At 37.8% G+C, this 12,818-nt stretch overlaps 1 protein-coding gene across 1 annotated transcript; it reads right to left on the minus strand.

Annotated features, from left to right (window-relative positions):
* Nucleotides 1-472: 472 nt before the first annotated feature.
* On the minus strand, nt 473-6,325 carry LOC136261421 (dihydrolipoyllysine-residue acetyltransferase component of pyruvate dehydrogenase complex-like). Its single transcript, XM_066055425.1, has 8 exons — nt 6,194-6,325; nt 6,016-6,127; nt 3,855-3,981; nt 3,769-3,811; nt 3,672-3,721; nt 2,951-3,124; nt 981-1,036; nt 473-827 (listed from the first exon to the last, which is right to left on the minus strand). Exons 1-8 carry the CDS (start codon nt 6,237-6,239, stop codon nt 629-631), a joined length of 807 nt encoding a protein of 268 aa, XP_065911497.1. The 5' UTR covers nt 6,240-6,325; the 3' UTR covers nt 473-628.
* Nucleotides 6,326-12,818: the final 6,493 nt, after the last annotated feature.

The following is a 12,818-nucleotide window of genomic DNA, read 5'->3' on the forward strand; positions in this document are numbered from 1 at the left end:
GCAGTATAGCTACAGTGTATTGGGAAAAACCTACTCAAAAAGGCATTAAGCTATAAGGGAGAACAAGAGTTTGAATTTAACCACAAGGCAAAACATTGAGATAGAGATACACTCTAATAGAGCAGTCATGAAATGTAGAAACCACCTTGGAAAAATCTTGGATACTACACCCCCTGAATAATGTCTGAAGTGCAGTACAGTTTATGTAGCTAGGCTTGTGGGATTATGCCCCCCCCCTCCCCCCCAATTCTGATTAGTTCCTCCCTCCAATTCAATAATTTCTTTAAAAGACGCAATAATTCTTTTAGTCAAGTCTTTTTGGTGCTGGACACAAATTGACATATTGCACAATGTACTACTGACTGATAAAGCCAGATAGATACTTGAATTGCTTTTCATTATTCAGATAATAGTTGGTGATAACAGATCATTGGGGAATGAGGGATTGGGTGGAACTCTATAATACAACAGCTTTAGAGGAAATTATACAATTAACGATGTTATACTTTGGAAAGTAAAAACAATAGTAAAATGTATAAAACTGGAACACCATCTATACCAAAGTTGTTCAATATTGTTTAGCATATTGACACTTCCATTAACATAAAACACCACACATAGATATTGTTCAATGATGGAGAAAGGTCAGAAATTTCTGTAGCCACTGTTCAGCTTGTGATTGGTTGATAACTCTGAGGTCATGTGATACAGCAGTTGAAATCATGTGATCACCAGCTTGTTGTCTGATGACCAGTAAGAGGGAAGCCATAGGAATGAGCTGTGATGACAGGTCAACAAAGCTGAGATGACCAGGTCTGGTACAAACACTGAAAGATATAACACATCATCTGTGATAATTGTACTGTATAGGTGAAAAATTATGAGGAACAAAATTATAGCAACTTTCACAAGTGATGATAGCCTGTGACCTCTTGTACAAAGATCAAACATTATTGCACACAATCTGGTCTAGTACATACCATACTGATGGTGGATTGGATTGGAGAACATCATTGTGTGGTTGTTGTTGGGATTGCTATAACATGAAACATGAAATGTAAGTTTGCTAAACACAACACACACATGCACTACACTACACACAATGAAGCAAAACAAAGTTAGCTACCATGCTACCATGGTCATGAACCACCACTGGGACACCTGTGTGCCACTTAGGTGTTATGGGTCAGCACAGGAAAATCCTCCTGTGGCAGGACTAGTAACCCACAGGAGGCTGTACCATGTCCCACAGTGGGTACCTGAAGTCCCTCCTACCTGGACCTTCACCTGCTGTGTGAAACATGGACAGTCGGCATTTGCTTCCCCAGTTAATACCAGGTACTAGAGATGCAACAATACAGTGTGTATATGTATCGATATATTTCCTCTGGTGCATGACAATACTCAAAGAAACAGCAACTGTGCATAACTGAGAATTGAAGCTGGTTGCCAGGCAACCAGTTAGTAGGCTGCCACACATGCACACACTATACACATACCGTATTTAAGTCAGGAAATTTTTGTGTTATGATTATATACATTTAAAATGTTTAGCAGGATTATTATTTTTAATGGGTTAGAGCACCCATGAAAATTTTGTAACATTGAATATCACACATGTTGTGCAGAACAAGACTGCAACCACACTCAGCCATCACTAGCTATGACAAATCACAAATTGAATTTGAATTACAACAATTGTAGAATATCAAGACTCACGGTAGTGAGTCGCACGGCCAGTAAAGTAAAAATGCACGCTGCAGATAATAAATGACATAACCACTACACATGAGGATTTTACAGGAACAAACATTGTCAAATTCGGCCTGCCTGTAACTCACCTGTCATTTACGTTATCCCTCTGAAATTCTAGACTTTAACTCATCGTGTCACTAGTAACTACTACACAAACAGTGAAGCAAATCTATGTCGACTGTTTCGAGATCAAGATTGCCAACATCAAAGGGGAAGTTTCTTTTTATTGCATGCGGTTAGATGCAACCGCAGGTGCATGCCTTGCGGTTCATTTGTGCATTCTGAACATTGATTTCCCTACCATCACTTCCATAATCTCTCTATCACCTCAAGATTCACATCATCGATTTTGCCATACATCATTACCCTACAGTCATAATCTCAGCACCAAACAAAGTTCAGTTGTCCTCAGTTGCCCTAGAGGCCAAATACAAAACCCATATTGTTGTTTTCCTCAATACTTGCTTGGCATGTAGGGAAATGTGTCTTTAAGCTGTTCTAAAAGTTTCACTGAGATTGTTACATACGTTTTCGAGAATGGCTAGCTTGAAATTTGAATTTAGTCACCCTCATGTAATTTGCTCTCTAAGGGCATGGCTTAAAGAAATTAAATTGTTGTGGCCTTTCTGTATATGGCAATATGCTATGAACAAAGGAAAGGCAGTCAAACTCAAACTATTTATTGCTATCAGAGAATCTATACACTTTGCTTTATTGAGAATCAAATTTGAGTGGCATTTATGAAGATGCTCACAGGACTTGAACTATCTGATTATTTACAACTTGCATATTGCCTCACACATGGCTGCACTATGGTATATCACTACTTTTTATCACAGTTAACTCTGCTTTACTTGGACGCGCACTTTTTTTTTACAGCTATAAGCTGTTTTGGATGGGATCTTATCTACATACACATGCGTTAGGACAATAGTTACATATGACACTCTTCAGTAAAACTTTGGGTCTGGTAGTTATCAGAGTAATACCCAACATGTTTTGGGTTTATTAATACAGAAACGCTTGTGTACAACTCACAAGATGCTGTACAAGTATGCACATCACATGTCACCATGCACATCACATGTCACCATGCATCCACCATAAATTTCCATGTGTTAAATACTGCAACCACAAAAATTTAATATCCTAGTAGCTACACCTCAACACTTCACAGTAACATCCACCCACTCACCATTAACAAGTCAGACACATCCTCTAGTGACTTATCACTGGTTACTGGATCACATGATATCACACTGGTTGTTAGTAGTCCACCTGTTGCCATGACAACTGACAGGTTGAATGAATTCTGGGGTACAGCAATCATTTGTTGACTATCCCACCTCACATTAACTTGTGGCAAGTCCTACAAGATCATCATCAACTATTATAAGCTGGCCACTTGATAATATAACCGTGTTAATGAAATAATCATCTCACAAGAGTGATTACTCTATTAAAGTTCTCAAATGAAAACCAACAAAAGCTGTCTCAGGTAGTGGCTACAATGGACTAACTACAACATGCCATACACTACACACATCATTTGGTTTATAACAGGTTGATATCATGTGGTAACAGGTATTGTGTGCAAGCTGTCAAATAAGTCTCCTGCAGAAAATATAACTATCGTATAATTTTATATTTCATTGAAAAAACTACTCTTTGGTTACTATGTCAAAATGACGATGGAGACCTGGTTTACATGAAACATTTTTATATGGAAATATAAAAAATCAGTATTCTAAATCTAGCAGAAATTTCTACAAGCCCAAGTAGGTTTCATAATAGGCCAGTTCTTCCATCAGTTTGTAACCATTGGAAACATGTTGAGTATGGCACAGTAAAATGTGTAATATAATCAGCTCACATGGGCTAGTCCTATCCCATTATGAGCAACTACATGTATTCACCTTTGATGTTAACACGGTAGCCTTGACAACCATGGCATCCAACTGTTGATCTATAAGTATTTAAATATTTTATGTATTTCAACACCACTACAATTACCTGTAAATTCCTTAGCGTGTGAGTATACAAATCCTCGAGGTACCTACAATTGCACTAACAAGTTAGAACACAAATGCTGGCCATACCGTTTCACCCAACCATACACCCCACATTTCATTGGCTGTAGGAGGTGTCTGCCATTTTATCATTGTAGTTGTGGGTGGGGCTGCTACATCATGTGATCCCCCTTGCTCCAGGTAATGAATTACATCACTACAAGAAGTGACAAATTTTATATGAAAGGATCCAGGTCTTTGCTAGCATTATCACTGGTGATGTGGACTGGAATAGTTTTCAGATCAGTGCAATTGTATTGAATTGTACCACTCTACATTAGACCTGCTGAGTAAGCACGTCAGGTCAGCTCCACATCCAAGCATCAGTTAACAATTGTAACCTAACTTGTAGATTTTATGATATGGAGAACCACACTGACACAAGTATAAATGTCACTAACAAGCTAACATTACAAGGGAGCAGTGATCCTTCAACACCATCACATTGTTCGTCTACTTTGCACGAATACAAATAACAGTGAAAATGAAGTGACCTCATATAACAGATCATTAGTCACCCTCGTCCATGTCTCATTTCACTTCAGTTACAATAGTCTCAACTATATCAAGGCTTAAATTATTTTTTAAGGCAGTTCATCATACATCAGGATTGAAAATCCTGGATCATTATAATCAAGAAACTTTAGTGCAATCAACTAGATCTTGTCATCATTTACACTTCTCAATACCATTTATAAACACTAATTCATATAAATTTACTTATTTCCCAAGAACAATTGATGAATGGAATCAATTACCTCACCATTTACTTGAGTTGGAATCAGTTGATTTTATTTGTAGTTAATGTAATTGCAATTATGTAAGTAGTTAGCTAATCTGTACTTGCGTATTTGATTTTTCTTGGGGCTGGTCCCCCGGGACGTATCAGTAATTACTGGCTGTCCAGTATAATTAAAATAAAATAAATAAAAAACTACATTCCCTTTCTGTTAACTAAATTAGTAAGTACACAACCTTAGTGGAATTACTTTTGGATCCTTACCAGCTACACTGACAGTCTGGTTGGGAGTTTATTGACAAATACAGTCCAACTAAAGGTGACTATTTATTTATTTATTAAGAGATCGGAGAGAATAATGGCTCTGTAGACTACTGTGCAAAGGGTAAATTAAAATCTTTGTCTACCATCACCTTGGGTACTGGAGGGTACTGGAGGGTACCACAGAAGGCAGAATTATATTTAAGCAGTATGATCTAATTATAGTAGGGAGATTTACAACCCCAGTACTGTGCTTTTGACTTGGAGATTAATTTAACGAATCACACGGGATTGTGTGCAGAGCACAGCTCACACAAACACATAATGACATGAATCGTCCCTCAACTATAACAGGGACTAGACAAACCCTTACGCCCCCAGTAGTAGAGATTTTTGCTCTTGCAAATTGTCAATTGCAAATCCCTCACATACTGGGTCGGTAGTATCACGTGGCCAGACTGCTTTTCTTTCTTTTTGTCATTGGGTAGGGAGAAAGGGTCTGGTCCGGTTCGAATCCCACAATCGTCTTGACACTACCCAGATAATTGGGTAGTGCTTAAACCAAAGACACATGATGTATTTTCAAATAATAGTCATCCACATGAACTTAATTATTATCTTCCTGTACTCAAAAATAGCAGTGAGGGAGGACAAATTTTTATTTTTTAACTAATTAGTTGAATTAGCTAGCTAAAATGACTTGGACTGCTCTAGCAAGACACCAATGATAAAAGGTGCTAATTGGCCTCCCTTAGCCACCAGTAGACTTGGTGAGGTAAGAAAAACGATGATTCAGATGATTCAGATGGGAATGAAAAACTAATAATTAAGTTTACATGGCTTTATTGTTGTTTTACCGTAGAGGGAAACTTTGGTGAATAGCAACTACATTGCATTTGGCAAATAAACTTTGCAAATTCAAGCTCAATCTATAACAATTGTCTTGACACATCACATGGTTATGTCTCATGTGCTTATACTCTACTGTATTATAGAGGGAAACCTTAGCAGGGAAAACTTTGGCGATTTGCTATAAATTCACCAAAGTTTAACCTGCCAGTTACTCGTAGCACCTGAAATTAGCCAGGATTCCAACTGGACCAGACCTTCCTACCCGATGACAAAAGAGAGGTCTGCATGGCCACACGACTACTGGGTCGAGGTAACACTGATAAGTGCATTATCACTCACCCCTTTAGTATCCTCCCTCCAGGACCAGTGGGCGTTATTTTAGATGGATCAAGGTGGTTCTTGTCAATAAGCGCCCTCACCGCAGGTGATAGGGTGGGAATTTGACTGCTGACTACAAAAATAATCATGCGCATTAATTAAACTACTGTACATTACTACAGTAGTAGAGAACACTCACCAGTTGAGAAACGCCTAACAACGGACCACAGTCTGCTGCTGTACATTATTATTATACTCGTTGTGATCGATTAATCGAATATAGGAGTTTAAAACCGAATTCAATTCAATTCGATTGTGGAAGTAGTCAGGGGGCGGGGCCGATCTCATTTGTCTCGCATTTGTGCAATTTAGAGGATGAACGCGCCAGATCTGTACAGTGTTTGATGATCACACGAAATGGGCCAAGCTTTTTAAAAAATTTAATTTTTTAAATTTAATCAGGGAAAATAGCATCAGCCAAAAAGGCTGTTATTCAGCTATGCCCTGAGAACACAAATACAATATGAGTAACTTACAGTATATACATACATACATACATACATAAAACGAAGTTACAACATGCAATACAATTTCTTAAATTCTGACAGTTTTAGCACCATAAAGTGTTGGCGGTAATCTGTTCCAGATGGCTGTGCCCCTGTAGGCCAATGACCGTTTGCCAAAATTAGTTCGAACACTGGGAACATATAACCTGTGTACGTTTCTACCAGAGTGACCAGTGACATCTACAGCAAACGAAAAAACTCCAAGTAAATAAGGAGGAGAAATCCTCAGTGTTGACAATCTTGTAAACTTGAAGAGTGGTATGAAAAGTAAACCTTTCAGTTAGAGACAATCGTAAATTAAAGTTTTCAGAAGATGGTAGTGATGATGTAAATTTAGAATGAAGTCTCTCTAAACGATGAGTACCAGCAAAATTTGATGGTGACCACACAGTATCACAGTATTCTAAAATGGGTAGAATATAAGCTCGATACAATAACTGTAGAACATTAGAGGAAGCGGGCTTGACTCGATTTACAGCAAAAAGTTTCCTTCTAACTCTACTAAGAACATAATCTACATGAGCTTGCCAAGTAAGATGTTGATCCAAATATACGCCCAGATACTTGGTAGAGGAGACTTGCCTTAAAATATCACCATCCAATGTTAATGTAAGATTCAAATCTCTAGTTCTCTGATGAGAACCAATAAGCATACACAATGATTTAGATACACTCAACCTCAATCTGTTTACAACCAGCCAAGTAAAAATATTTTCTACTTCAGCCTGAAGAGTTTTTTCAACAACAGAAAGGTCACTATGGCTGAAGTGAAGCTCAGTGTCATCTGCATACATATTGATATCAGAAAAAGTAATAGCACCTGGCAAATCATTAACACAAATAGAAAAAAGCAAGGGCCCCAGAATTGAACCTTGAGGAACTCCAACTTTGATAGGCCCACTAGATGACAAACAACCTTGAAAAGTAACTTGCTGCATTCTATTACGTAGAAAACTCCTTAACCATGAGTGGACACTATCACTAAAGCCATAGCAAGCCAACTTCTGCAATAAAATAGAATGGTCCACACAATCAAATGCTTTAGCCAGGTCCAGAAATATGGCACCAACATATTCACCACGATCAATAGCACTAGAGAAAGAGTTAGAAACGTGCAAGAGAACATCTTGCGTTAAATGCCCAGAACGAAAACCTTTGTGAAAACAAATCATGCTTGTTGAAATAAGCAATTATCTGATCAAAAATAACCCTTTCCAATATCTTAGAAAAGACTGGTAGCACAGACATGGGGCAAAAGTTGGACAGCAAGGAACCAGTGCGAGATTTTGGAATTGGCATTACAATAGCAGATTTCCAGCAATCTGGAAAGGTGGCCGACGTAATACTCCTGTTAATTAACTTGGCCAAAAGCATAACCATACAGACAGGGGAGGCCTTAACAAACTTTGTCGGAATGCCATCAACCCCAACCGCCTTATGACCATCCAGACGAGAGATACACTCGACTACTTCTTGAACATCAACCTCAGACAATTTTAAAGGTGACACATCAGTGTTTCTGTTAATATATGAGGTGACAGAGATATCAGAAAATGGTAAATCACTAACAGTTTTCTGAGCAACAGAGAGAAAATGCTGATTAATATCTTCACTGGTTACATCTGAATTAGTCAGGTGTTGACTTTTTTGATGAGAAGACAAATGGTTAAAATGCTTCCAAAAACTTTGAAGAGTTATGCTTAAAATCTGATACCAAATTAGATATATATTGTCGCTTCGCTGAGCCAGTCATGGCAGTTACTTTATTGCGACAACGTCTATAGCTAGACCAAACACTAGGATCACCAGATTTATTGCCTGACGATGCAACCAGCCCCTTTGTCACCTTGCAGAAATTATCTCTCGAGAATGGTTCCAACACTTCACTCTCAATCTACGTAGTGGGTAGTGGTACCAATACATCTAGAAAGTATTTCAAAACAATAGCAAATGCTTCAGTACAAACATTAATATCATCAACATAAAAAACAACAGACCAGGAATCATCAAGTAAAATCTTATCAAGCAATTCATTGTCAAGTTTATGGTATTGCCTAAGAGAAATGCTGAGACTAGGACCAAAGATGGAAGAAAATTGAGGAAACCAAGTAAGTGTATTTTTATCTTGATACGTCATGTACATTCCACACCTTTCACACTACTCAATTATACCAGGGGCGTAGCAACAGATTTAAAGTGAGGGAGTTAAGAAAGTGGTATAGCTAACTATGAAATAATTTGCATGGTGTGTGTGTGTGTAGCATGCATGTGGGTCTGAGGGCTGGCATGTTCACCAGAGAAAGTAGCCTCGAAATCATCCTTCTGATACTGAGTTTTGACTGGATTTTATTTATCTGATCAAGAGTGCATGACTGCTTTATTAGAGTGGCTAACTGTACTGTAGAGTATTTTGATTTTACAAACTCTCTAAATGATAAAAAAATTTGGTGAATGATGATTATTGCATGAAAACTGTGATTAGATGATGTCGATTATCTCCAACAAATAATCACCTGGCCTATAGCTACTATGCTCAAAATTGTACCTATTATGCTATTGAGCAGTGCTCAAAAATCAAGCCTATTGTGATCAAAATCAAGGTTATGCTAGAGAAATGACTATTTTAATAGGTTCCTGACTGCTGTATTAGAGTAAGTGACTGCTCTATTAGAGTATCTTGATATTATAGTGTAAATAGCCAACCAATTGCAAGAAATGGTTAATTAAGTTATTTTACGTGTCATATTGGCAGTGATCTTTCAGGTGCACGTATTGCATGTGTTAATTAAATTTTCAAATATCGTCTCTATTATGCTAGCATCATGCTTGATGCTTTTGGTTACCTATTATGCTATGCTGGCATAATCGACCGAGTGATTATCATGATGGCCGAATTATTGCTCATCCCTAATTACCATAGTTAAGTATCTAGTTTACCTGTGTGACTGAAATGGCTTCCATTGGTCCATTATGCTAACACTATGGGCTGAAAGCAATCAAACATTTAATGCCAATATTGTCTTGAGTCACAAAATGTCTCATAGTAAAGTTATTATCTGTAATAGTATTAGTGTTGTGATGGGTCCCATATTAGTGTTGTGATGGGTCCCATATTAGTGTTGTGATGGGTCCCATATTATGGTAATACTATTATACATACACCTTCAGATGATAATTGAACATGTGAGTAATTGGTTAAAGGTGTTAAACTAATGAATGATATGCTCAAAATGAAATCGTAAAGCTATCGGCTGTCTTGTAGTCAGCTCGTTGTCAAATAGGAACCGTAATCTCAATACCATTGTCTCCGTTCTTCACAAGGCAGCCCCAGACTATCCAAACTGATGATGTTCTTTGTAGTATTGGGTAACTTTGATATTAATTGTCGAGTGCCTTAGTGCGAGACAAGTAATCTTGAAGTTTTGAATTTTCTGTACATTTATTTGTAGTTGTCTATCTGTAACAGAAATAGATGATGGTGTAGCTGTATTTGTGATGTAATGTGCACACACAATGAGCCTTTGGAGTCAAGAATGCTGTGACAGAGCAGCCTTACAAAGGCGGTGTTTTTGTTGATGATTTGTTGTGCCACAAGATTAAACCTCAACAGACTTTGACAGGGGGTCCAGTTGGTCAGGCCGACTAGCTGACCAGCTCGAACTATATAATATATAATTTATTATATTACTTCCATGCAATCATTCATGTGTATGATCATAATCTACATAATACATTTTACAGATGTTGTTGAAAATACATGGCATGAGTAGTTACCCAGCCTAACTAAAGTACAAAACTACACATACAACACTTGCAATTACCTTTATACAGCACATATATAGCATTCGCATCATTTGTACAGTTAGTAATGATGGTGGGTTCTATGTATCATGTACTGACAGTTGTATTGTGGGTTCCTTCTTTGATTCTAAACCAGCACACTTAAATAGAATTCAATAATCATCATCAGCATTTCTTGGCTTGTCACTCTTGGCTTTTCTAATGAGCAAATTGACAACCTAGGTATCCTGGAGTTCCGAGATTTCCTCTTGTTCAACAACTAGCTATGCACTTGGAGAATGGCCAGCGAGTTTATTTCACAGAGGACGCTGCTAGGGATCAAAAGTTGCTCGACTATATGGATACAGTGTATTACACTACTTTTGATACTTGTTCCACGTATTTCCCTTTTGTATGGATCAGACTAGAGAATATTCTTATCAGGTGGCTGAGTATGTAGTGGTAAGTGGATTACCGGTATGCATGTCACAATTATGTTAACATGGTTTTGCATTACATTAAGTTGTTTGAAGGTGTGTTTAGCAAAATTAATGGAGTCATAGATAAGCTGTAAATGATTACTCTCCATCAATGTCTCACTATTAAATCATATAGAAATGCAGCTTCAAACCATCAAAGACTGCACGTTGCAGGGCAGGGGCGAGGTGTGATATTGATATTCTTAATATCTCAGTGTGAATCACAGGACAGTCATACAACAGAATGAGCAGATATACAACTCAACACAACACAAGTTACACAACACTACTAGTTATATAGCTACGTGTTACATGAAAGTCTGTATGCACAGTCACCTGCAATCATGGGTGTTAGTGTTACATCACTACAGCTAGGTGGTAGTTAGACTTAATTTGCAATTACCAAGTTCCAGGGTAGAACCCCTTTTAAAAGTCTGGATACGTCCCTGCATATGTATATATGTGAGCAATTACTATATAGTAGTCAGCTACCTAGTTAATATAAGACAATAAACCTACCTGCCCAAATTGCTATTTTGAGAAGTTAGATGATTATGTGATGTCCAATAATACCACAATAATACCACGACGTGTTCAAAAAATTGATTGCAACAACTATTCAAAGTTGACCACAACTTAATGTTTGAAAACATTACATTAATTGTGGCACTACTCAAGTGTGGCCACTATTGAAGGTGTGGCCACACTTGAGGAACAGTAAACAAAGCTTGGCCGGCCAGTTAGCAGAATGTAGCTGATATTATGAGATGGCAGGTAATGTGGGGCACCTTGATTGTCACGATTTCATGTCGTTACGCTTGTTTATGTAGTGAACATGCTGTGAATTATGGGCTATAATGCATTCTGCAGTACGCAGAGTTTATTGCAAAAATGGGCCTAGCTGAAAAATTAGACGAATTTAAAGCAGCACATATCCACTGTTATATGCACATTAGTCATCATGTGAACATGATGGCAACCTGTAAATGTAAGAAATGCCATTATTAAATTAAATTTCAAATATTTGATTAGTTGGAATTAACCTCACAAACTTCTGTTGGCAGCAAAGATTTGCATTAAAGGGGCGTGGCTTAGACATTTAGAAATTTTAAATATCATCAGCCTGAGTGAGTTGAAAATTTTGTTTTCTTCCTTATTTGATGCAGTAAACTACTGTGTAGTGGCTCATAATTACTGTCCCATACTGATTGGCTAATTGAGCATGTCTTTATTTTTCTGCATTACTTGCTACAGTAAAATGATTTTTAAAAATTAATACAGCCACCAGTAGATAGCAGACATGCCAACTCTCACACATTAGGCGTGAGTCTCACTCTTTGGCTAGCGCTCTCACACCTAACCCTCTGTTTCTCACTCTTTCAGCTTAGTTCTCACGCATTTCTCACGCCTGACAGTGTCTGATCTGCTTCATAACTAGCCCTGTGCTTAAAATTGGACAGCCCTGTGCTTATTTATGTACTTTGAGCATGCAGCGACCTTTTTCTTTTTTTTTTGGTCTTCACTACCAAAATCCTGGAACTGCTAGCCCACATTGCTGCCGGGGTAGTGTTTGAGGTCTCACTCCTAAAATTGTTGTGAGGTTGGCATCTCTGAGATAGAGCAGTAGTGACTGTAACTACATCTCAAGTTTCAATGCTTTGGGTGACTTCCTTTTGCATTTACAAATGATAAATGTGTGTCTCATAACCCATCCCGGCCAAAATCCAATAATTGGGTCATTGACCCGGCATGCCATGCTCTAGCTAGCTAGCTACTGTGTATTATTCCGCTCAGATGATGATTGAGATTAAATACCACACATAGATATCAGGATAGATACATTATGTGTGCCTTAAATTTTGAAGGCTGAAACTAGCTATTTCCCTTTGGAACAGTATGCATCATAAAGTTATGTCTCATAACTACTCTATCAATAGCATAAATAAAATAAAAATTGAGTTTCACACTGAAAAAAAAAGAAGATTTTTCACACCGACAC

The sequence above is a fragment of the Dysidea avara genome, chromosome 7, assembly GCF_963678975.1.
Source record: "Dysidea avara chromosome 7, odDysAvar1.4, whole genome shotgun sequence".
Lineage (NCBI taxonomy): Eukaryota > Metazoa > Porifera > Demospongiae > Dictyoceratida > Dysideidae > Dysidea > Dysidea avara.